The sequence below is a fragment of the Ursus maritimus genome, unplaced genomic scaffold (genome assembly GCF_017311325.1).
Source record: "Ursus maritimus isolate PB19 unplaced genomic scaffold, ASM1731132v1 scaffold_10, whole genome shotgun sequence".
NCBI lineage: Eukaryota > Metazoa > Chordata > Mammalia > Carnivora > Ursidae > Ursus > Ursus maritimus.
Genome location: NW_024423344.1, coordinates 9,140,784 through 9,165,411, shown reverse-complemented (window position 1 = coordinate 9,165,411; position 24,628 = coordinate 9,140,784). Strand labels below are relative to the sequence as shown.

Sequence of the window (24,628 nt, the reverse complement as noted above, 5' to 3'; positions counted from 1 at the left end):
TAATTACTATATTCTGTTTTGGCTTTGCCACTTGACTATGGCACTGGTCTGTATAGCATGGGTTCTTCTGAGTTCGGTATATCTATTCACGTGTCAGGTAATGACTCAATTCTCCCACACTTTTTCCTGGAATACCTATCCTAGGTGATAGGACATCGTCTGGTGTCCACTTAGCTTGCGCATGTCATTTATATATTTAGTCCACTTCTTTTCTCTTTAGTCTGACATTATTAAAGTACTTTTACCTGGAGCCAATGTGATCGTAAGCAGAAATATAAATACAGGTGATATCAAGCATCAATACAATTTCAGAATATATTTACATTAAAATTACTAGGTTCACTGAACTGAAAACATAAAAATTCAAAATCCTCCTGTAGACCTGGTGACTCATGTTTCAGAAACACACCCAGGGAGATTATGCCCAATCAATGGACACTCCTTCTTTTGTGCCTAGACTTTATTTTTGGTTTCTGTCTTGAAGGGAAGAAGGCTTGAGTGGGAACCCATGTGGAGCAACCAGACAATTACTGGTCTGTGATGATATCCATACACTTCGTTTTGAATCATTTTTACTCCTTTCATATATTTTCATTTTTTCCTACAAAATAAATGAGCATTTTTTTGGTAATTAAGTGTGGTTTGTTAACTTTTTTTGTTTCATCCACAGCCCCTTGTCGAGTGACAGATTCCAACTGACAGTTGGCTAAGGCTTCTTTAGTTTAATACATACTCAAGCACTTAATATTATTTGGGGGGAAAAAAGGAAAAGGGCTTGCATACCAATTATTATCACATAGAGCTCTGCAGCAGAGAGTAAATTAAGAAGGCCTGGGTCTCTCCATGGGTAAGAGCAGGGACAGCAAAGCACGGAAGTATACTGGCTACTAATTGTTCCTGCCCATAACACAGAGCATCTCTTAAATGCCTTCCCCTTCTCTTGATTTTCATGAGAAATCCCGGCCTTGGGGACAAGGACGTCCTTAGAGCTATTTGCTGATATTACTTCCTCTTTCTGAGTACATGATAGGATTTCACATTTTCACATGGCCTTGTGGCTTGTTTGGGCCAATCAAATGTGAGCAGAAGTGGTATGTATCATTTCTAGGGGGACATCTTTAAAAGCTGGTATCAGATTCACCATATTCTGTTTTCTCTGCCTTGATGCCAGTGATGATATTAAGATGATAGCTCCATCAATCTGTGTTCATGAGTTAAACTGACAGGGAGTAAAGCTTTCAAGTGACCCAAGATGGGCAGGAAAATCGAGAGATATACCTTTGCCATTTTAAGATACTGAGATTTGGGGCATGACCTTGACCTGCTTGATTTTACAGAGGCCAAGCACCTGAAGTGGTCATTTCCTCCTATCTCAACAAGAAGGTCTAAGCTGGCTAAAACAGTTAGAAAGTGGATGCGGCTAGCACAAACAGATATTATTTTAGTGAGAGTGAGATCATGCTTTACAATTCTCAAAAGCATTTTTGCATAGATTTATTTCTTCTCCCTTGTGATCTTGGGAAGAGGTCAGATCTCTACCTCTTCCTTCTGGACCAACACTCCTTGGTCAGTCGGCTGCTCTCACTGCCCATCCCCCTTCTAATGTGCCCCTAACTTAGCACTTAGTACACTGTACTGCAATTTTAAAATATGATCTGGCTTCCTAGGAAACTGTGTTCTGTTCATTTTTATATACCTTCTTTCCAACCAACATCCATGCTCCACACTTATTAACAAGTGCTTCATAAATGCTCATTTGAAGAACCTGAGAAGTTAAGTGTCACATCTTAGGTTACAAGTAGCAATCAGGATTCAAATCTAAGACTTCCGATTCAACATCCCAGTGACTTAACTATCATTTACTGAGCACTGAGAAAGAGAAAGCAGCTCTGATATCTGGGTACTGACCTTGATGTTGCTATGAGCTGGTCGGGACCGCATTCTGTGGACTAAAAACAATTTCACAGAATAACATCAGACAAAGCCATTCTAACCATGATCCAGACAAAAACAAGACCACTCTGCAATCTTGTCTAAACACAGACAGATTAGGAACACTGTTTAAACCACAAAAATGACCAAAAATGTCTACTACGAGCTGCTTCTTTGTCAGTAATGGCTTTTTTTTTTTTTTAAAGATTTATTTATTTGACAGAGATAGAAACAGCCAGTGAAAGAGGGAACACAAACAGGAGGAGTGGGAGAGGAAGAAGCAGGCTCATAGCAGAGGAACCTGATGTGGAGCTCGATCCCATAATGCTGGGATCAGGCCCTGAGCTGAAGGCAGACGCTTAACCGCTGTGCCACCCAGGCGCTAGTATCAGTAATGGCTTTAACCTCCATCTAGTGTTCACTCCTTCTTGCTAAGAATTAAGATACCCAAACATAGAATTACCCCCACTTCCTGACAGCATCCAATATAGTGCTGGCCTTGCTTTCTTGAGCACTTCCCACAATTGCATAAGCCCAAGACCCATAACAAATTCTAACGCTTCTACTGAGATACCCCATTCATTGTTCCCCATTTATGCATTCCTCCTCCTTACCAGAGCTAATAAATCCAGCTTCGGGTGTGTTCCTGGTGGGCTTGTTGGAAGGCATGTACAGCCCCTCCTTTGCTCCAGGGCTATGCTGTATACACACATGTTGAGGGTTTCATTAGAAACCCTCATTAGGTGTGGGACTGTGACATCCACTTGACAAAGAAATGGAGGTTCATAGAGATGAAATAATTTGCCCCAGGTCACACCACGTGGAAGAGTCAGAGATCACATTTCAGACCCCTTGCCAGGAGCACTCTCTTTCCTGCACCCTCCACGGGAGCTCCCTACCCTGTCCCCCTTTTCTGCATTCCTTAGGGAACTTGCCCTACGACCCGGATGCTACAGGGAGCTGAATCCCAAACATGTTACTTTTGCAACTGATCTCCTGTGTGCTTCTGTGAAGAACGACATCCGGGCCCTGAAATGTTTTCTCACTGCAGAGCCCTGGAGCGAGCCCACGCAGCGGCCCAGCAGCCCGAAGCCCGGAGCCGGGAACCCCGCAACGCGGGATCAGCCCAGGCCTCTGGGGGCGGGCTCACGAGAGTGACATCGAGCGGACCAATCCCCGTGAGGGCGCCAGCCACGGGGCCCAATGGCAGGAGAGCCTGGCCGGACAGCGACAGCAACGCCGGCGGCAACACCCGCACCCCAGCAGCCCCGCCTTCTCGGGGGGCGGTGGTGCTCGGCGGACCAAGGCAAGTCTCTGCGGAGCACAGAACGGGCCGCGGACCCACAGACCCACCCACCGACCCCCGGACAGACGGCGGACGGCGTAAGGGGCAGCCGCCCGGTGCGCGAGCGCCTCCCGCAGCTCCTTGGGACCACCGTGGCCACCGAGGGGCCACCGAGGAGCCGAGCGAAGGCTGCTCAGGGAACCGTCGCCGTCGTCACACTGCACGCAGGAGTGCTCTTTCATTGGTTTGCTTTAAAATGAGAGCTTGAGTTTCCCCGACAGGTGCATTTGGTTGAATTCAACGGAAATTCCCCTCCCCGCCCCAGTGCGGCGGTGCAGACCCGGCCCCCGACCCAGACGGCGGGCGGTCAGTGTCCCCGGCGCGTCCCGGGCCGCCCCGGCCTCCGGAGCATTTGCTGCTGGGCAGGCGTCCAGGGAGCGCGGGGCACCCCTCAAAGAGAAGACAGCCCCCAGAGATTCCGGGCCCGGAAAATGATCGGACCCGCGCCTAGCCTGGCAGGAAGACTGTAACCGTGGGGTGAGTTTAAACGAGAAAAAAAAAATCCCTTTACGGTTGGGAGCTGCTTTTTAAAGGCCACCTTCCTGTCCTGTTAACAAGCAGCAAAATAACAATAACAAACAGTTGCGCAACTGTCGTGTTCTCAGAGGAACCTCACTGTTTCCCTTATGAAAACCGGTTGGCAGTATACAATGTGGGGACTGTAGTGAGATTATTCCAAACGAAAATGGGTGACAACTTAGGAAAACTATTTTAAGGCGGCGTGAGCCCTAAAAGGTCATAACTCTTAAAAATAGGAAGTACGAGAGTCTCAGGTTTACTACGTACCCTATTCCAAAGTAAAAATTAATCTCTTAAGAAGTGCTTACTGCTTTCTGCTCCCTAGTTTGCCTGTTTACTCCACAAAATTCCTCTAACTTCCCCATTCTTTTTCATAGAATTCAGCTACCTACCCAGGCAATATGAAGATTTTCTTTGTAGAACCTGCCATTTGCCTTAGTGCATTTGCTATGACTTTGACTACTCCACTGACAACACAGTATGTGTATAGGAGAATATGGGAAGAAACGAGCAACTACAGTTTTATATCTGATAGCAATTCTTCTGAATGTGGAAAAAACAAAAGCAGCCCCATTTTTGCATTCCAGGAGGTAAGAAATTAAAATATCCCTAAAATGTAATAAAAGGGGAATGTGTAATGGGGTTTTCAATGAAAGAAGGCATTGCACTCATATGTTGATCTCCCAAGGGTCACCTTAAAACTCCTAAATCCCAAGTTAAGAGCCTTTATTCACTTCTGTTTGAAGTTTCCTGACACCTTTAATCTGCTTCTTCTAAGTAAAACCCCCTTCTTCTTCTGTGACACTGGCTGTTCTCTTTTCTCAGAAAATTTCAGCCTAATCTCATCTCCCCAGTGGCTGTCCCCATTATCCTTCCCCCCAAAAAGCCTGAAGGTTGGACCAAGGCCAGCTGGACGGAGTACTGGGTGGCCTCAAAACAGGGTGCTTCTGCCTTTCCCTTGTTTGCTTCCTCCCAGCCCCCCTTCTACTGCTTGTACATGACCCAGTTTTCAGTGGTCCCCAGAATGTACCCCATCACCAAACACCATGGACCCTGGGCCAGTGTCCATCGTGGGCTGGTGCGGGGAGGGGGGCAGCATGTGTCATTCCTCATTTGCTGTTGTCAGATCAGCTTTGACTCTCAAATATTGAGCAGCTGTGTGAGGTTATCTGCGGAGGAGAGCACTCACTTTGGGCTGAGGGCACTGAAAATGTTTAGCCAGATATTACAGAACCTTTCCTTCTGCCTCTCCAGCCTCCTCCAATTTTTTGTTTAAAACAGGAGGTACATCGCCATTCTCCTGCTCCCTCAGACAGTTTTTATCAAAGGCTGCCAATGTCCAGATGCAAAGGAGATGCATTCAGATTTGGAATTTCCCCCCAGCAAGCCTTAAAAACAGACCACACTTATCAACGTTGAACTATATCCCTAGAGGATATTTAGTGAGGGCAAAAGACTGGGACTGCCTCCCCAAGGGATGAGAGTTTAAGGGAATTCAAATCACCTGCCTGCTGGCTCTAAGATTTTCTGCTCCGTAGAAGAGAATTCAGGTGTGACTGGAAGATGAGTCTGAGTCCTGGAAGAAACGGCAAAGGGCCCAGAAGGAAGGCTGTAGCATTTCTGGAGGTGTTCGCCGAGGTGTCAGTTATAACCTTGCTGGGGTGAGGCCTGGCTGTTTGGCACAGGTGCTGCTATTCCTCATTTTCTCATTTCTATGGGAGAAATTTTCTTGGAACTGATCATTACTGGGAAGCCATGCAGACATCAAGGTTCTGGCCTAAAGTGAGGTCATAAAAATAGAAGGGCTAAGGGTCTCACCTCGTGGTTTTGTCTCCTGACTTTAAGAATGTTTCCTTTCATATATATATATATATATATATATGTATATATATATATATGTATATATATGTATATGTACAAATACATATATATGTATATGTATATATATATGTGTGTATATATATATATATATATATATATATATCATTCCCAGGGAGTGAAAAGGTTCAATAGGCTCATCAGTTTCTATATTGGATTCTGTGCTTTCCTACACCAGACACCTAGAAGCAACGGGAGGGACAGAGGGGAAGAGGACTTGAATGCCTGGAAAAATCTGCTGCCCTTGCCCTCCTAGAGTAAAGGGAGAAAGACTGTGGTTCAGTCACGTTGGTGGCCTCTGTGACTATGCAAGAGATGACTACTGGCCCCCTCTGGCCTTACCTAGTTGCTGAGAGCCCCCACTGCCCAAAGCAGTGGTCTCATTTTGGAGGTTTTCCCCGAATGCTGAAGGTGATTGTTGTTTCATTGTTTTTTAATGAGATTAATATTCAAGAGAACAGACTGCCCTAGACCCTTTCCCTTACAGGTGGCTCTAGAGCTACAGGTGCTTTCTCTCAGATTGGGGAGCTAGAAAGCACCACTGTCTCCACCCATAACTGAGACAGGTCAGGGGGGCCACTCACTTTTAGCTCCTTGGGAAGAAGGAACACTTTTGCTTCCCAGGAGGGACCACCATCACCTTTAGCACTCCTCTCTGGCCCTTTTTCTGGACACCGTTCCTGCTCAGTATAAGAATATTCTCTTACCTGGGGCACCTGGGTGGCTTAGTCAGTTAAGCGTCTGCCTTGGGCTCAGGTTATGAGCTCAGGGTCCTGGGATTAAGCCCCACATCGGGGTCCCTGCTCGGCAGGGAGTCTGCTTCTCCCTCTCCCTCTGTCTCTGCCCCCCACTTGTGTTCTCTCTCTCTCTCAAATAAATAAAAACTTAAAAAAAAAAAGAATATTCTTTTACCTTTAAATTCAAGGACAAATATTTCCTGTTTTATGAGCTTCCTTCTCAATTCCCAGCTCTGCTTAGTGGGTGCTGACCACTTGCTAACTAAAAGAAGTTTAGGAGTTTGAAAACTGTTCTTATAACCCTAAAAACAAAATTTCATAGCACATCGTCAGTCCCTAAAAAAATAAATAAATGTGGGTTTTTTTCGGTTCAGGTTTTTCTTTGCCACGCCCCCAAAAGACCAACTACTTATAAGAAGAGTGCATAACAAAATAATGTATTGAATGTCTTACTGTTATACCATATTTATCCTTCTATGAAACAAATACATGGGCACACGTAGTATTAGAACGCAAGATAATAATATGAATTTCAGGGTTCAGATATAAGAATAAACTAAGCTAGTTCACTTATACTTACCATTTTGAAAGTCTATATGAATAAAAGTTTTATTTTTCAATCCATTGGGATTAATATGTATAACCATACAAATAAATATTGATCTAATCTACTTTTAAATCTTTGAGTTTTCTGAGTCTTGTGACTGTAAGGTACACCCACATACTTCTCTTGGGGAAGATTAGTCTCTAAAGGACGTCTTAAAATGGCAAGGCTGTGGAAAGGAAACTCTTGGATGAGGGAGAAGAGATAGGGAATTCTAGGCATGTTTGTTGACTTTTGCAGAGGAAGGAATTTTTAAGCCCTTTGTTACCCCCTCCTTTCCACTCCCTCCTTTCCAGGTTAACTGACTGGTTTTGAGGTATTAAACTGGCCATTGTGGTCTGTTCTCTTCAGGTACTTTCAAGATAGGGACCCTGCTATTTGAGGGGACAAGTTGGCATTAACCAGATCATGAAGTTGTCCTTGTTCAGTTATTTATTTATAAACCTTTTAATAAGTAACACAATCCCTTAACACCAGCAGATAGGGAATATTTTCTACTCAATTGTAATTATACATTTTAGCCTATGAAATTGTGACTTTTTAAAAATTGATATTCCTTTCCTTAAGTTATACCTGTCTCTACATTGTCATTCCGTTCAATCTTATACAGGAAATAGCACTTTTTACTCTGATTTCTCCCATCTACCCTTATCTAATATATAATTATAGTTCTCCAGAGTTTAAAAGGTATAGGTTGCAGGACAGTAGTCTGTGTAAAAGGCTGGGTTAGGAATGACAGGAGATAGAAAACAGGATGTGGGGGAGGGGTGGAAATGGGAGGAGGAATCCCAAACTGGAACATCTTGTTGACAAGTTGATTAAAAGATAACCGTTTCATTTACTTCTTTATTCAGTAAGTATTTACCTGATGGCTTTTATATCCGTAGAGATACAGAGATGTGCTCAGGAAGCCTGACCCTGTAAAAATGAAAACAGCCGAAGCTGATTAAGCACTAATGCGTAATAGGATCTGTGCGGTGTGCCTTATATTGACATACTGACTTCAAATGTAACTCTCACGAGAGCCTGCGAGATGGAGTCTTGTTCCGCCCTCTTGTCAGAGGAAGCTATTGGGGATAAATGATTTGGTCAGGATCACACACAGCTAGCAAGTTACAAGGCCTATTTCACTTGCTTATTCATTCACCCAATCCATATCTAGGGTGTGCCCTGTGAGGCACTATTATTGCAACTGGTGATGACAGGGTGGTGAAGAAGACGGGGTTCCAGCCCTCGGGGAGCTTAGGCTGTAGTGGAGATGGCACAGAGTGAGCAGTTCAATTAAAGTAACCTGTCCTGTCGAGGGTCTAAAGAAAGTCTCTCAAGAAAATATAGCCAGACAAGCTCATTTTTGAGGTTTAGTGGGGTTGCTTTGGATTGCGTGATTAGTCCAGAAGGCTTCTGAGGAGGTGACATTTGAATTGAGGAAGTGAGCTGCGTGACCATCACGCAGAGGGAATAGCAAGTACAAAGGCGAATGAGCATGGAGTGTTTGAGGAACGGCACGTGGCTAAGGGGAGCGAGGAAGTGGAGATGAAATCAGAGAAGTCATGATATCTGGCCGCCCACGCCATGGCAAAAATTCGGATTTATTCCAGCATGAGGAAAGCCACTGGGGGATTTTGAGCAGAGGAGTGACATGAGCCTATTGTTTTTAAAGATCACGCTAATGTGATCTGTGTAAAGAACTGACTACATCTGAATCTAGGGTCTGACTCCAGAGCTCTTAATCCTTACACCAAAGAGTGCAACTGGGGAATGATGACTGCAATATGAGAAGGTTCAACAGAGGGAGAGATTACATCTGTTTGGGCATTTCAGGGAAATCCAAGGGGACCTGACTATGGACTGTGCCTGTAACATAGAGTATTGGGGGGGGTGAGTGGAGATAATGCAGAAGAGTGGGGTTGGACTGCATCTCAGTGGCCTTACATAACAGACAAGGAGTGTGAACTTTCTTTAGCAGGCAGTAGGCTGAGCAGATGAGAGGCATGCGGCTAATGTGTTTTGGTAAGATGCTCCCACCATTGGTGTGCATGATCTGCAAAGTGAGGAGGCTGGCATCGTAGACTCAATGAGGAGAGAGCCAGCTAGATGCCAGGATGGTCCAGGTGAAGACTGTGAGCCCTGTCCTTCCAGGGGCAGCTCTGGGGCTGTAAAGAGGTAAAGGACTTGAGAATCACTGGGTGTTGGTGGGCCTGGGTGAAGGGAAAGGCCAGAAACAAAGATGACTGAAGTTTTGAGTCTGAGTGACTAGAAAATTTCCTGATAACATGAAATTGCTAGCATTATTTGAATATATAAAAATAAACATAGGCTCACTCTTTTAAAAAAATCATTAATTTCAGAATTTGATATTTTTGTGGTTAATCAGTTGTTTTATGGGCTTCCTAAATATTACCTCAATCTGTTTTTAAAAATGAGTTTAGTAATCCCTAGTATAAAAAATGATACATACTCTTTATATAAAATTTGGAAAATACAGAGAGAAGTGGCAAACGGAAAATGCTTTTAAATCACCCCAAATTCTTTCCATCAAATAACTAGCGTAATGATTGTAACATCTTCCAGTCTGTGTGTGTACGTGGTGGTTTTGGTCTTCGGGGGACTTGGGTTTATCTTACTCCTCAGTTCTACCATCTTTAGTCAGTGCAAAGCTGCTCTTTGGGTTTTATCTTATTTTTTAGTAAGTAAAGAAATAGATTAGAAGAAACTTATTTGTGGAGACACATGTGAACAAAGCAACCGAGTGCTTCCTAAACAAAGGTCTATCAAATATGACATTTACATGTGACACTCATTCCCCTTTAAGTAGACAGAAAGATCTATCACAGGAAAGGGTATTGCTCTTGCTTTATAACAGTGGTCATGATCTCAGTGCTAAGCTGTTGAGAGATGAAAGAAAAATCATTATATGACCAGTCCCAGATGTCTTGGGGTCTGTGGATCTTCTGTGTAAGACAGACACACACCAATACACAATTGTCTGTTTATGAGTTCAAGTCCCCACCACGGTACTTGCATATTACGCCTGAGCTTCGATTACTATATTGCCTCTTGATATTTGCTTTGTGAACTGGATGAAGATTCAAGCTGTATCAAATCCATGCACCAGCGATTCCTTATTGGTGACCTACTGGAAATGTAAAGAAAAGTATGCACTGTGATATTTCTGTGCATGTTGTCTGTATCTCTGTAAACACATTGTCTTCTTTTGGTCTCTTTGCAGGAAGTTCAGAAGAAAGTGTCTCTTTTCAATCTGCAGATGGACATAAGTGGGTTAATTCCTGGTCTGGTGTCTACATTCATACTTCTGTCTTATAGTGATTATCGAGGACGAAAATTCCCTTTGATCTTGTCTTCTGTTGGTGCTCTTGCAACCAGTGTTTGGCTCTGTTTGCTTTCCTATTTTGCTTTTCCATTCCACCTTTTGATTGCATCTACCTTCATTGGTGCACTTTTTGGCAATTACACCACATTTTTAGGAGGCTGTTTTGCCTACATTGTTGATCAATGTACAGAACAGAAACAAAGAACAATTCGAATAGCTATAATCGACTTCATACTTGGATTTGTCACTGGATTAACAGGACTGTCTTCTGGTTATTTTATCAGAGAAATAGGTTTCGTGTGGTCCTTTTTAATTATTGCTATGGCTCATGCTCTTAACTTGATTTATATTTCATTTTTTCTTGGTGATTCAGTGAAAGAATCTTCATCTCAGAATGTTTCCATGTCATGTAGTGAAGGCTTTAAAAACCTATTTTACCGAACTTCCATGCTTTTTAAAAATGCTTCTGGTACGCGACGGTATTTTCTCTGTTTGTTACTTTTTACAATAATCACTTACTTTTTTGTGATAATTGGCGTTTCCCCCATCTTAATCCTTTATGAATTGGATTCACCACTCTGCTGGAATGAAGTTTTTATAGGCTATGGATCAGCTCTGGGTAGCGTCACTTTTTTTAGTAGTTTCCTAGGAATATGGCTTTTTTCTTACTGTATGGAAGACATTCACATGGCCTTCATTGGAATCTTTACCACCATGGCAGGAATGGTTATGACTGCTTTTGCCAAAACAACACTGATGATGTTTTTAGGTAAGTTACACATGTAGCCTCAGAACTAACCATGTATTTATATCAAATGAATTTAGTCTGTTGGGTGATAAACTTTTAATATAAAATTCTCTATTTAATGCATTCTAGTTCAAATAAGGCACTTTGTCAAAAGCCAGTTTGCCAGAAACTGAAAGCCAATTTGCTTTAAAAGAAAAAAAGCAATTCACTGAATAACCACAATTTTCCAAATTTGCATACTTGCCAAAAATTGTTTTGAGGAACATTCTTCTTGTGAGTCATTTCTTCAAAAGAGCTTTTGCCAAGTTGAATATTTCTTAAAATGCTGAAGGTTGGAGCACTGGGGAGGCTCAGTCGGTTGAGCATCCAACTCTTGATTTTGGCTCAGGTCAAGATCTCAGGGTCGTGAGATGGAGCCCCACTCAGGCTCCCTGCTCAGCGGGGAGTCTGCTTGAGATTCTCTCTTTGCCCCTCCCTCTACCCCTCCCCTCTCCCTCTCTTAAAAAAAATGCTGCTAAGAAGGCTACTTTCCATAAAAATTTTAAAGAGCATTACATAAAGTAGACAGAAGATTTATAAAATTCATATTTATTGAATATATTCAAGAAGAAAATTCTTTAAAGACAGGATTTCGCAAATTGGTCATTTCATCAATAGGCTTTTGATAAATCACTTTTTGCCAAACTAGACTGCTTCCTTACCTACCTATCCCATAAGTGGTTTTTTGTAGGGCTCGCATGAGATGCTACATTTGAAAGAGCTAAGGGATATGTAAAGCGGGACCTTGAGAAAGTTCCGATTTCATCTTTATTTACAAAGGCACTGTCAACCTCTTGCTACCTTGCGGGGAAGCAGGATGAAAATATAGAATTGGGCTTAAGGTCCATCTATAGTACCAGGTGATCTTGGGCAAGTTATTTAACTACTCTGGGCCCTCATTTACTCATCTGTACAATGGGCACAGTAGCACCTAATTCACTGGATTATAATGAATATTAGAAGAGATCACCGTAAAGCACTTAGCACAATGCCTCGTAGTCAGTAAATGTCAGTTCTCCCTGTCTCCCTTAGAGTTGCCAAGCCAAGTACGTTGATACATATGAAAACACATTGAAAACTTTAGAGTCATCTGGAAAAATAATATCTTACTATTTTATCATATAACTAGAAATGCTACTATTAGGGGTCCATAATTTAAGAGGAGAGGCAATCTGTGTTCATGAAATTATTCCACAGAGCAGCAGCAGAAAGACAAAGAACCAATTTATCAATACATGCATTAATATAATAAGAGAATGCAGACACTAAGAATGCCAAGTCTGAAAAAGGAAAAACAGAAAACAAATGTGAAAAACCAAGTCATACCTTGCTAAATGAGAGGTCACAACAATAATCAGGGAAATAGCCGATCAGTCCCACTTGGCAGATTATATAGATCTGGACCTCAACCCCCCCCTGAACTCTTGTTCTTAGCACTGAAATAAGAGGGTAAACGAACCTTGAACTGGCCTGTCTGCAGTGTATCTGTGTATTCATTAAACAGAAGTCTATAATTAATTCCTTCAGTCCTTAGATGCAATGAGTTAGGATTCTTAGAAAACATTTCACATTGAAAATTGATCACTGGTTTTCTGATTTAGCCTGTGATTTCCCACCATTTCTCTTACAGTCAGGCTGCCGTTTCTTTTCACTATTGTGCCACTCTCTGTTCTACGCTCCATGGTATCGAAACTGGTTCGTTCTACTGAACAAGGTGAGTTTAATTTGCTGAAGGAAAATAATGAATCATCAATCTGTACCAGCTCAAACCTATGTACGACCATTGCTTGATTCTTCAAAATATTTTACAACCCTTTTTCTGCTCAGAACTCCTTTTGAATTAAGTGGTAAGTTCTGTGTTCCCAAGAGGCTTATATTCAGGCAGGAGTGCCCCTGCCCCGGATCTCTTGCTTTAGAAGGCTTGCTCTGGCCAGACACCGCCCCAAGAAGAGAGGAGTGCTCAGCGCTAGACAGATGCCCACTGGGAGCCCACCACACCTACCCCTTCTAGACTATACTCTGGGTACCTGGACCCCTGTAATTCCCAGCCAGACAGCTCTGGGTTCATGTCCACGAGTGCCTGGATGGTGCTCTTTCTTAGACTCTTTTGCCTGAGGGTAGAGTGACCGCAGCATGCTCCCCTTTAGACCAAAGGAGTAGCCAAGCCATGACTCTTTATAAGCGATCTGGTCCAGCCTTAGAACTGCAGAGTGGGGTATCTACACGCATGTGTAAATGATCCTTTCTGAGCAGGATGGAGCAAGAGGTAGAACACAACATGGGTGGGCTGCACCCTACAGCTGGGGACTGAGGGCCAAGGGCTAGCTAGCTCTGCCAGTGCGGTCATTTTCCTACACGGAACTCTAAAAAGTCTGAGACTTCTAAGTCTGTTCCTGACCTTCCAAATCATCATGAAGGTATATGGCATGGTATATTTCTCAGAGCAGAGAGACAGAACATATCTTAGTTAACAGTTTGTTTATTCGAACTGTAACTTTTAAATACTTAGAATATAATATATAGGCCTCTAATTGTATTCTTACACTGGAGCCCACAAATGTTAGAGCCGGGCCTGAATGAGAGTCCTAGCAAAAACAGGATCCCACTCAGCTGGTTCAGTAGAGACGGTAATGAAGGGCAGCAGGATGGGGGGTGGGCAGTGGCGAAGGCACCCAGAGAAGATGGCCCAAATAAGAAGGGAGCAGAGACAAACACCACAACCTTTCTCTCCACCTTCATTCCATTGACCAAGCACAACAGAAAGTCAGACTAGCAAGGAAATCCAAGTCATATGATCTGAAGGGTCAGCCTCCCAGAGCCGGATACAGGAGATCAAACAGTATGAAGGGGAAGGCAGAGAATGACCTATACAGAAGGACAAAAAAATTAAATTTCTGATTTGAACTAGTTACTAGTTAGATATTAGGCATATGGGGTTGTCCTCCTTCCTCCCTAACATATGAATACTGTTAGACTTGAAGCTTTCTTTTGTTTCATGTCTTAGCCTGGTGCAAATATTCATATCAATTGTTCGTGGAGCATTCATAATTATGATACTGTGTTTATGCCAGTTTAGTCAACACTGGGCAAGACTGCATAATTCAATACATTTAAAAATATATCTCTTGGTTCTCTTCCACTCATAAGATACAGCTGTATATGCACACAGCTATTTATAGACTATGTAATGATGATGAACTGGAAAACCCCACTTAGAAATATAAAAATACGTAACTATAGTATATAAAAACCTACCTGCTTCCTTGGGTTATGCAATGGTTTCTTAGATACAACACCAAAAGCATAACAACAAAAGAAGAAATAGATAAATTAGACCTTATCCCAATTAAAAACTTTTGTGCTTCAAAGGACACCATCAAGAGAGTGAAAAGACAACCAATAGAATGTGAGAATACATTTATAAATCAAATGTCTAACAAGGAAGTTGGGAGGTGGGTGGAGGGATGGAGGAAATAAGTGGAGGGCATTAAGAATACAATTAGCACGATGAGCACTGAGTAATCTATGGAAGTGCTGAATCACTATATTATACACCTGAAACTAATATAACACTGTGTGTTAACTACACTGGAATTTAAAAAACTCAACAACAAAAAGACAACCCAATTATATAGGCAAAGGATTTGAATAGACATCTCTCCAAAAAGGTGTACAGATGGCCAATAAGCACATGAAGAAATGTTCGACATAGGGGCGCCTGGGTGGCACAGCGGTTAAGCGCCTGCCTTTGGCTCAGGGCGTGATCCCGGCGTTATGGGATCGAGCCCCACATCAGGCTCCTCCGCTATGAGCCTGCTTCTTCCTCTCCCACTCCCCCTGCTTGTGTTCCCTCTCTCGCTGGCTGTCTCTATCTCTGTCGAATAAATAAATAAATAAAATCTTAAAAAAAAAAAAATGTTCGACATCATTAGCCATCAGGGAAATGCAAATCAAAACCACAGTGAGACCCACTAGGATGGCTAAAATGAAGAAGACAGACCAAGATGTGGAGAAATTGGAACCCTCCTCTACTGCTGCCCGGAACAGAAAATGATGCAGCCATTTTGCAAAAACAGTTTGGTAGCTCCTCAGAAAGTTAAATATGAGTTAGTGTATGACTCAGCAATCCCAGTCCTAGAAATAGAATGGAATTGAAATCCCAACAGAAATGAAAACATATGCCCACACAAGATCTTGTACACAAATGTTCATAGCAGCATTATTTATAATAGCCAAAAAATACAAACATGGAAATGCCCATGAACTGGCAAACAGATAGACACAACATGGTGGTGTATCTGCCCAATGGAATATTATCTGGCCATAAAAATTAAGTCCTGATGGTACCTGCTACACCATGGGGGGACCTTGAAAGCATGACGCCAAATGAAAAGAGCCAGACACAAAAGGCCACATATTGTGATAGGAATATGGTTCCATCTAGATGCAATGTTCAGAAAAGGCAAACCCACAGAGACAGAAATCAGAGAAGTGCTGTCCAGGGCTGTAGAGATAGGGGGTGACTGGGAATGGGTACAGTTTCTTCTGGGGTGATGGCTGCATAGCTCTGTGAACTATGCAGTTTAAAGGGGTGGGTTTTAAGGTATGTGAATTATATCTCAATAAAGCTATTCAGCGAAAATAGAAAAATCTACCTGCTTTAACTTGGAACTAACGTAGACTCATCAGGGTGTATAGTTTGTTTCTATTTGGTTTAGTTTATTTATAAAGACTTTTAAAAAGTCATTTCATACTGTTAAATATAGTGACGTTCAAAATGTTTTGTTTACCTTTTGGTATTTCATATTCTGAATTATAACTTTGTGAATCGTGAGTCCATTGTTCTAGGATAGGATAATTAAACTTTGTTTTTAACTGTAAACTACGAAATCCTTTTGATGATGTCAGAATTTCCATACTAAATATATTCCCATCCTTCATTACTTTTTAAAAATGGGATATTTTTGTGAAAATGTTATGCACTTTAAAGTAATCAGAGAAGGGAAACACTGCATAGGGTTTCACTAGCCTCTCACTATCCCTATTATCTTGAATAAGAAAGGAGAGAAAACTAGATTTGGGTAATTATTTTGTGCTCCGTACAGCTGTGAAAGTCACAGCTAAAGCCACCCTGGACAACCCCTTACCTTGTCACCACCTGCGCACTCCTTGTGATTACAGATTGGAATACCATAAAAACAGACTTGACTTTTGAGGTCTACTCAATTAAAAAAAAAAAAAAGTACAGAAAATAAACTAACCTGCACTTATTATTTAATTCAGTTTACTTCTGGTAACTATTAAACAAGTTGAACTGCTTGGGGAAGTTAAGCAAAAAGCAAACCCTACTTTGTAATAGTATGGCTGTTTATGCCAGACAGACATACCGCCTGACCAACTTTCTGTCAAGAATGGATTTAAGCCATTGCATAATAGGACTAGAACGATCCAGTCTGTCTTCCATGGCACTGTGTCTAGCTGTAGCAAGGGATCAGAAATATAAGAAAATAATAGCATAGTTAGATTCCCGGGAGCACTTCCTCCCAATTAAACTGACTTCATGTCTTATAATAAAACATGGAAGCAGTAGGTCTTTATGCTACTTGCTGATTGATAACTGGGCTCTTGAATTAAGCTTTTATTCATTCATTTGACAAATATGGATTAAACATACCTACCATGTGCCAGGACAGATAAGCCCTGGGACACAGCAGTAAACAAAGTAGATGCACACTTGACATGAACAGAGCTTTTGTTTTAGTTAAAAGAAGACACATACATGAAAATAACAATATTCTTCAGAGCTATGTTTATGTTTTATGAACATGTGACCTGTCATTCAATGAAGAATGAGAAGCAACCTATGAGAATATATACACTAAGGTAAAAAGCTTAAATAGATAACAACACACGACACAATCTACTAGACCAAGACCATGGAGAAAATGAGAACATAGACATGTAAACCATAATCCAGTTATGAAAGATGCCCTCAAGCCTGCCTTTTCCTTCTTATCTGTCCAATCAAATACAATTATTTACATGATTTGCATTTGTAAGAAAAATGCATTCCCATTTACCATGGAGAAGTAAACTTGGCAAAGTAAGGAAGAAGCACCATGGCTTAATGCGAGAGTCTACAGACGCTCCATACGAACGAATACTGGGACGTCATGGAGAGCGGAAAACTATCACAGAACTTTCTATCTGGTGATGCAAAATTTGACAAAGAGGAAGAAAGGTACATCCTGTCTAGAGGTTTAACTGCTCGGCCAATGTGGTCTTGGATTCCAGACAAAATTAAAAATCAGTAGAATTAATGAGCCCTTTTCTCTGATTATGAGCTTGGACTAGCCACGCAGCCACTCTGTACTTCTTGAACAATGCTCCAGGGCCTACTGCCCTCTCCCAAACGTGGTTACTTGAAGAGTCACACAGAGGAATCTTGTGGACTAAACTTGTGTCCCTTTGAAGGGAGGGCTCAAATTCAAACTGCAGACCCTATATGCGATCATCTGTCTGTCACTTTTGCCAGATCTGAGAAGCAGATGAAAAGGATTGCTTAACTTTCAAAAGGCCCCCGGGGTGGGACCTTTGCTAGTGGGAGCCACCGCGCATCCACAGGGACAGAGTGGGAGATAATTCTGAACGACAGTGGTAGTTGTGGCCATATGTGCAGCTGTGCAGGGAGAGGAGACTGGATTTCAAATGTGTCAGCTGCTGTTGCCTCTTACCTTTGCCCTACTGACATCAAACTATTGTTTTAACTTCCCTCACATCAGGTCATGGAGAACTGGTGACCTCAGTTTCTTCACCTGCAAAATGGGTCACTGGCTTCTCAGGCATTTAGAGGGAGTAGCTTCCTCACCAAGCAGTGACCCACGTTTGCTTTTTTCAACAAGGAAAGGTTTCTCCCTTCGTTTTGTTTATCGTTTTGTTACTCAGCCACTTCTTTCTCTCCCTCCGCACCCTGACCCCAAACAGGCACCCTGTTTGCTTGCATTGCTTTCTTGGAAACACTTGGCGGAGTCGCTGCAGTTTCTACTTTTAATGGAATTTATTCAGCCACTGTTGCTTGGTACCCAGGCTTCACCTTTTTACTGTCTGCGGTTCTGTTGCTAATTCCGGCCATCAGTCTATGGTATGTAATTATTTCTAATCATTTTATCAAAGGATAGCTGGATTAAGTGAATTCCCTCACCTCACCGGTCAAATTACATGGACTGTTAAAGCTGTTAAAAAACAAAACTCAACTGAATAACTTCTTTTTAAAATTTATTTTTGTTTTAGAGAGCGAGCGAGTGGGTGGGGAGGGGCAGAGGGAGAGAGAATCTTAGGCAGGCTCCGTGCTCAGCGTGGAGCCAGACATGCGGCTCGATCTCACCACCCTGAGATCATGACCTGAGCCAGAACCAAGAGTTGGATGCTTAACTGACTGAGCCAGCCAGGGACTCCTCAACTGAATAACTTTTAAAGATCTAATTGGCTCTACTAATTGATTCATGAATCAGGCAGCATCCCATTTAACAAGTGGGGGAGCTCTGAGGAGCTGTGCTGAGTGGAAGGTTTTCATAGAATGGAGGGTGGATCAAGAAGTTATTAGCAAAAGAGAAGAAATAATTATTTCAGGCAAAGTCACCTTCCCTTAAGGAGGGAAGGTGGTCTTATCAGGTGGATGACCCAATCTTCCTTTGGGGGATGGAGAGGGCCTATGTGGCAGGCTCACTGGTGCTGATCAGAAAACTCTTGCCTGACTAGTGAAGATTCTGTCTCTGGGGGAGCCTGGAACTGCAGTTAAGTTACATATTCAGTCCAGGTTTAAAAACTTGGCCTACCTGATGCCATTTTGGGCCTGTGGTTTTCTTTTTAACAAAGTTTTGCCTCAGAATGTACTTATCTCGATAACTTTTAGACATGAAGACATCTATTGATGATGTTGGAGACCTAAGAAGAAAGAGAGAATGACAAGGCTGACCAGAACTAGGAGAAAGAAAGATTGGGTCAAACTGAATAGCTACCCCCTGTCTTTTTAAATATGAACAACTGATTAAATAAGCATCCAAGAACAGATAGATAGATTGATTCAAACTACGATTTCCTAGAGTATAATATCTTCTGAAGGTCAAAGATTACTATGAGAAGATAGACTTTAATATGGAGTCTTGGGTTCATGATGAGAGCAAATAGTGTACACTGAATATTAGGAATTTTCTTTCCAGAGAGTTGGCTTATTTAATGACTCCCTTTTTAAAGGTAAATACCCAAATAAATACAAAGTACTAAATTCTATTTGTGAATAGTACATAGGATAAAAAGACCAGAGTCATACACGTAAGAGAAATATTTATTTCTCCCTTTGCCTTTGGTTAATGAGAAGTATGATCTAACCAGGTAAGTGTTTGCTAAAATGCCCAGGCAAACAGAGTTAAACACATTCTGTGGGGCCAGCACACTGAGCTGAGAGCTCACTACCCTTTCTTTGCTGGGCTTTGCCCATTCCACATGGCTAAGAGCGTGGTGCAGTGATGGGGATCAGTAGAAGGCGGGGCACAAAAGGCATCTCTGCTCTCTCCTGAGCATTGGTGTGGGACGCGATGAGTAAGGGTGAAAAGTACCAATGCACCCAGGCTGTACGCATTCTGCCAAGACTGTGAACTCCTTAAAGGACTGCCCTACATTTATTCATAGTAGGACCTCAATACATATTGTCTCTACTGAATTTTGATACCTAAATCTGTGTGCGAGTATAATAGTATTTACAGTTCCGCTGTAATTTGATGAAAAGTTATTTTTACTAGATATCTTTTTTAAAAGAGACTATTCACCTATTGAACTGGTAAAATTAAAAATACATGCTGTGCTAATGAGTACACGATGAGACAATCTTAATACATTGCTGGTAGTAGTATTATTTGGCACTATCATTTTTGGAAGGCAATTCATAAACATGTATCAAAATCTTTTGTAAAAAGTTCATAGTATTTGACCCAGTGATTCCTTTTAGAAACATATCCTAAGGGAACGGTCAGTAATATCAAAAATTTATATACAGTTGACTCTTGAACAACACAGGTCTGAACTGCATGGATTCACTTAACATGCAGATTTTTAAAAATAGACACAGTACTATAATGGATTTTACTCTTACAATTTTCTTAGTAATATTTCTCTAGTTTTACTATAAAAATAGAGCATATAATATATATATACATATATATATAACATACCAAATATATATATATATATATATATATATATCAATCATACCAAATACATGTTAATAGACTGCTTTATGTTACTGGTAAAGCTCCTGGTCAATAGTAGGCTATTAGTAGTTAAGTTTTTAGGGAGTCAACAGTGATATGAACATTTCCAGCTGCATGGGCACCCCAACCCCTACATTGTGCAAGGGTCAACTGGTATGAAGACGTTCGTTAAGACAAAGAACTTTTTTTAAATGATCAAAATGTTCAACAAGAGAATGAGTAAATAAATGACGGTGCATCCATATCATGAAAAATAACATTAATAAGAATTAGGGGGTAGCATAATGGGTAATTTTATTATTCATATATTTATATGTTATGAACACATATGCAGCTAGCTAAAAGACAGTTATCCTTTAAAAATTTTCAAATGTAAATGTAGATGGTCTTCTGAGATTTTTTTAACCCTATACTGTTCAATATTTTTAAAAATAAAATTACATGCAGGGTGTCTGGGTGGCTCAGTCAGTTGGGCGTCTACCTTTGGCTCAGGTCGTGATCTCAGGATCCTGGGATCAAGCCCAGCCTCAGAGTCCCTGCTCAGCAGGGAGTCTGCTTATCCCTCTGCACCCTCGGCCCCTGCTCGTGCTCTCTCTCAAATAAATAAAATCTTTAAAATTACATTTATTTTTAAAGATTTTATTTATTTACTTGGGGAGAGGGGAAGGCAGAGGGACAGGGAGAGACAGTCCTAAGCAGGCTCTGCACTGAGCACCCAGCCCTGGCACGGGGCTCTGTCTCACCACCCTGAGATCATGACCCTGAGATCACGACCTAAGCCGAAACCAAGAGTCAGTTGGTTAACCGGCTGAGCCACCCAGGTGCCCCCCATTACTGCTTTTTAAATTCTAGATGTCTTCTTGTCCCAGCTTCAGTTATAGGTAGTGAACATGGACTTCAGCCATATCTATAGTCATAACTACTTTTTGTGGACTACAGAATAAACAATGGGATAGATGGACATTTTAGGTACCTGGAAGAGAAAAAAACTGTAGATTGGTTATTATTTTCAGAATGCTATTCATAGTGAGTCAGTTGGACTCAAAATGCTATTATGTTCCTTCTACATATAATTTTCATAATTTATTGAAAGCCATATAATCTGGGGAAAGATAGAATACAGGTTATTTATGTATTGCCTTCATCGCAATTTTAAAATGTCTTGTTTGCTTTTGCAGTGTGGTCAAGTGCACCAGCTGGAATGAAGGAAGCTATGTACTTCTTACACAAGAGGAATCCAGTGAAGACACTTCGGATAGATGATTAATTGTGATTTAAAAAAAAAAAACCTGAAAGCACATATCATATATTCTGACTTCTGAGGAATGTAAACTAGTTCCATAATCAATATTTCATGAATAATCAATGCTACATGTTCTTTCTTCTAAACTGAACAGTGAGAGAACTAGCTCCTGGCTCTAGCTTCTTACAGTATCATGCACTTTGAGCACTTTATGAATATCATGTGATAGATTTTCATAGATAGAAGAACAAATCTCAAAACGTTTCCCATTTTTGGATTTAGGAAAGAAACTGAAGCTTCACAATATAAAGAGGGATTTAAGAAACTTGACACAATCAAAAGCAATAATCTCCTGACATACTCCAGTCTCACACTGGGACCAAGGAAGGAGAACTAACTCTATACCTCAGTTTCTTCATCTGCAAAATGGGTTTCTGACCTCTTGAAGATTTTGAAGGCCTAACTGTTCAAAATTATGATGAATTATTCACTGATAGGAAAATAATGATAGAAGTTTCAAAGACTTCTAGTACAATCGTACCTCTGCTTGAATAATGCTTTGTTTTAATAGAGCCCATCAAGGTGCTATTGACAGTGAAAGGTTTTTAACAGATGCAAAAAACTGAAAACGGAATCACTTTTAATGATACATATTTTTACTTTTCCTAATATGTTTCATCAGTGACAGGCATGATAACAATTAGATAGGTAACACAGGGGCGATTGGAAAAAAATACCATAAAAAATTATTTATAAAGAAATGTAAAAACCGAGTGAGAGCAGCCAATCAGGAAGTAATATTTTAGAGCCAATATTCATTCCTTATTTTTATCAAGGGACAGCCATTTCTTACTGCCTTAAACTCATCCTGAGACCCACCCGGTCCCTGAAAACACATTCTTTCATGCCTCCTGTCTTTCTATACACTGTTCCATTTGCCCTTTCTCCCTCGGGACAATGAAACTTTTAGCGTCTCAGCCAAAACACTGCTTCCTCTGCATAGCCTTCTTGACATTTTTTCCCTACTCCTATATTCCCCCCCACCCTGCAGGGTGCCCACAGCACCTTCTGTACACTTCCGTCCTAGCATTTTCCACTGTCTCATAATGTTTGTTTTCCCTACTTGACAATGAGCACCTTGAGGACAGGGACAATCTTTGATTCCTCATTTTATCCTCAATAAACGTTTGTTGAACTAAATATAAAACTTTGTTTTTACTTGTAAGAAGAATTGAAAACTACATATTTAATGCGTTATGAGAGGTAACCACTGATACCGATGCTATAGCCATTAAGCCAGCCTTGAAAAATATGCTAGCCTGTACACTTTTTAAATTGGTTTACAGTATTTTTACCGGTCCTTCAATATCTTTGATTTTTCTAAGTTACCATATGTAATAATGCAAATGCCTTTGAAGTACAACTAGATGATTCTTCGTAATCTCTTAAACACAGATACAGTTTTCCATCTGACAGCACTACTTACAACTTTTTTCTGTAGGGTAATCAATGATTGCTGGACTAGCCAAGAGCACTCAATCTAAAATATTGTAAATTTTCATTTCTAAAACTAATCCTTTTAAGTCTACCTAATATCCTCTGGGCTGGAAGCCCGTATAAGAACTGAGTGATTTCCATATTTATTTTTTTTCTTCCTGTTCAATGCTTTTTCCACACCAAAAAATACTTTATGTTTTACAAAGTGTTCCTCTATATCAACTTATTGTATATTCTCTTAATAACTCTGACAAAGTCGATATTCATTTTCCTCATTTTACAGACAAGGAAGGTAAGTCTCCGAGACCTGGCCATGGTTATTCAACTACTACTCAGCAGTAGCATCACACAGAGATGGTCTTGGCACTGCTGAGATTCTTCGTAGCTAAGGTGTACATGTTACAGACTGTAAATCCAGTAACAGTTGTGTAAAGTGGAGTGTGAAGTGCCCCACAACAAAACACATTAGCGCTACTGTACCCAACTAAACTGCCTACAATATTGCCTTTTTTATGGTTAGACATGATGGTCTATAAAGTCCCTTTCAGCTCAACCTTCCATGATTTTACAGTCTTCATCTAAACTGAAGAGAGCACAGATGGTATTATTTCATACAGTTAAGAGATAAATAGATAGTTTCATATTTGAGCAAAAACGATTTGAGATACAGTGTATCAGGGCACTGGATTGAGATGGCCCAGGGTAAAAATAGAGCATGGAGGAGTTTAGCCATCTCATCTCCAAAATACATATCCTAAGATATGATTTAAATGTGATGAAGACTAGAGAAATACGTAGGCTGATGGGGGTATACAGTCAAGACAGAAATGAAAAAGAAAAAAAAATGCTGCCACCTAATCCCCCATAGTGTGACCTAATTATCTGATTATCTGAAGGAAGAATTAATGAAATGATTTGTCTCTGTGGAGTCCATATAAAGGGAACAAAGAGGAAAGTCATGTTCCTTTTTATCCAGCACTATACAAGGGGGGGGGGTTAGATATACCATATGTAATAGAAATACTCTTGTCACTACAGAGGAGGTATTTCTATGAGGCTAGACTATTCAGTAGGATTATTTATGCCCAGCATTGCACAGCCTCAAGAAATCCCTTTTCTCTTAAGGAATCAATCCCATTTACAATTACACCAAAAAACATAAGTAGGAATAAACCTAATCAAAGAGGTAAAGGATCTGCACTCTAAAAACTACAGAACGCTTATGAAAGAATTTGAGGAAGACACAGAGAAATGGAAAAACATTCCATGCTCATGGATTGGAAGAAGAAATATTGTTAAAATGTCTATGCTACCCAGAGCAATCGACACATTCAATGCAATCCCTATCAAAATACCATGGACATTTTTCACAGAGCTGGAACAAATAATCCTAAAATTTATATGGAACCAGGAAAGACCCCAAATAGCCAGAGGAATGCTGAAAAAGAAAACCAAAGCTGGTGGCACCACAATTACAGACTTAAAGCTC

The 24,628-nt window shown here is 41.0% G+C and overlaps 1 protein-coding gene across 2 annotated transcripts; it reads left to right on the top strand.

Annotated features, from left to right (window-relative positions):
- The first annotated feature begins 3,181 nt into the window (after nt 1-3,181).
- On the top strand, nt 3,182-22,838 carry SLC46A3 (solute carrier family 46 member 3). Of its 2 annotated transcripts, XM_008692185.2 has the most exons (6): nt 3,184-3,754; nt 4,174-4,386; nt 10,245-11,115; nt 12,764-12,847; nt 18,118-18,274; nt 21,578-22,838. In XM_008692185.2, exons 2-6 carry the CDS (start codon nt 4,198-4,200, stop codon nt 21,660-21,662), a joined length of 1,386 nt encoding a protein of 461 aa, XP_008690407.1. In that variant the 5' UTR covers nt 3,184-3,754; nt 4,174-4,197; the 3' UTR covers nt 21,663-22,838. The 2 variants fall into 2 exon arrangements, with proteins under 2 accessions (XP_040477821.1, XP_008690407.1); XM_040621887.1 differs by lacking the exon at nt 18,118-18,274 and having other exon boundaries at nt 3,182-3,754.
- Nucleotides 22,839-24,628: the final 1,790 nt, after the last annotated feature.

What these genes read in the sequence shown, in the direction of transcription:
- SLC46A3 (XM_008692185.2), top strand. Translation starts at nt 4,198, where the DNA reads ATGAAGATTTTCTTTGTAGAACCTGCCATTTGCCTTAGTGCATTTGCT. An exon ending in CCATTTTTGCATTCCAGGAG is followed by an intron (nt 4,387 to 10,244) that starts GTAAGAAATTAA and finishes GTCTCTTTGCAG; the next exon opens with GAAGTTCAGAAGAAAGTGTC. An exon ending in AACACTGATGATGTTTTTAG is followed by an intron (nt 11,116 to 12,763) that starts GTAAGTTACACA and finishes TTTCTCTTACAG; the next exon opens with TCAGGCTGCCGTTTCTTTTC.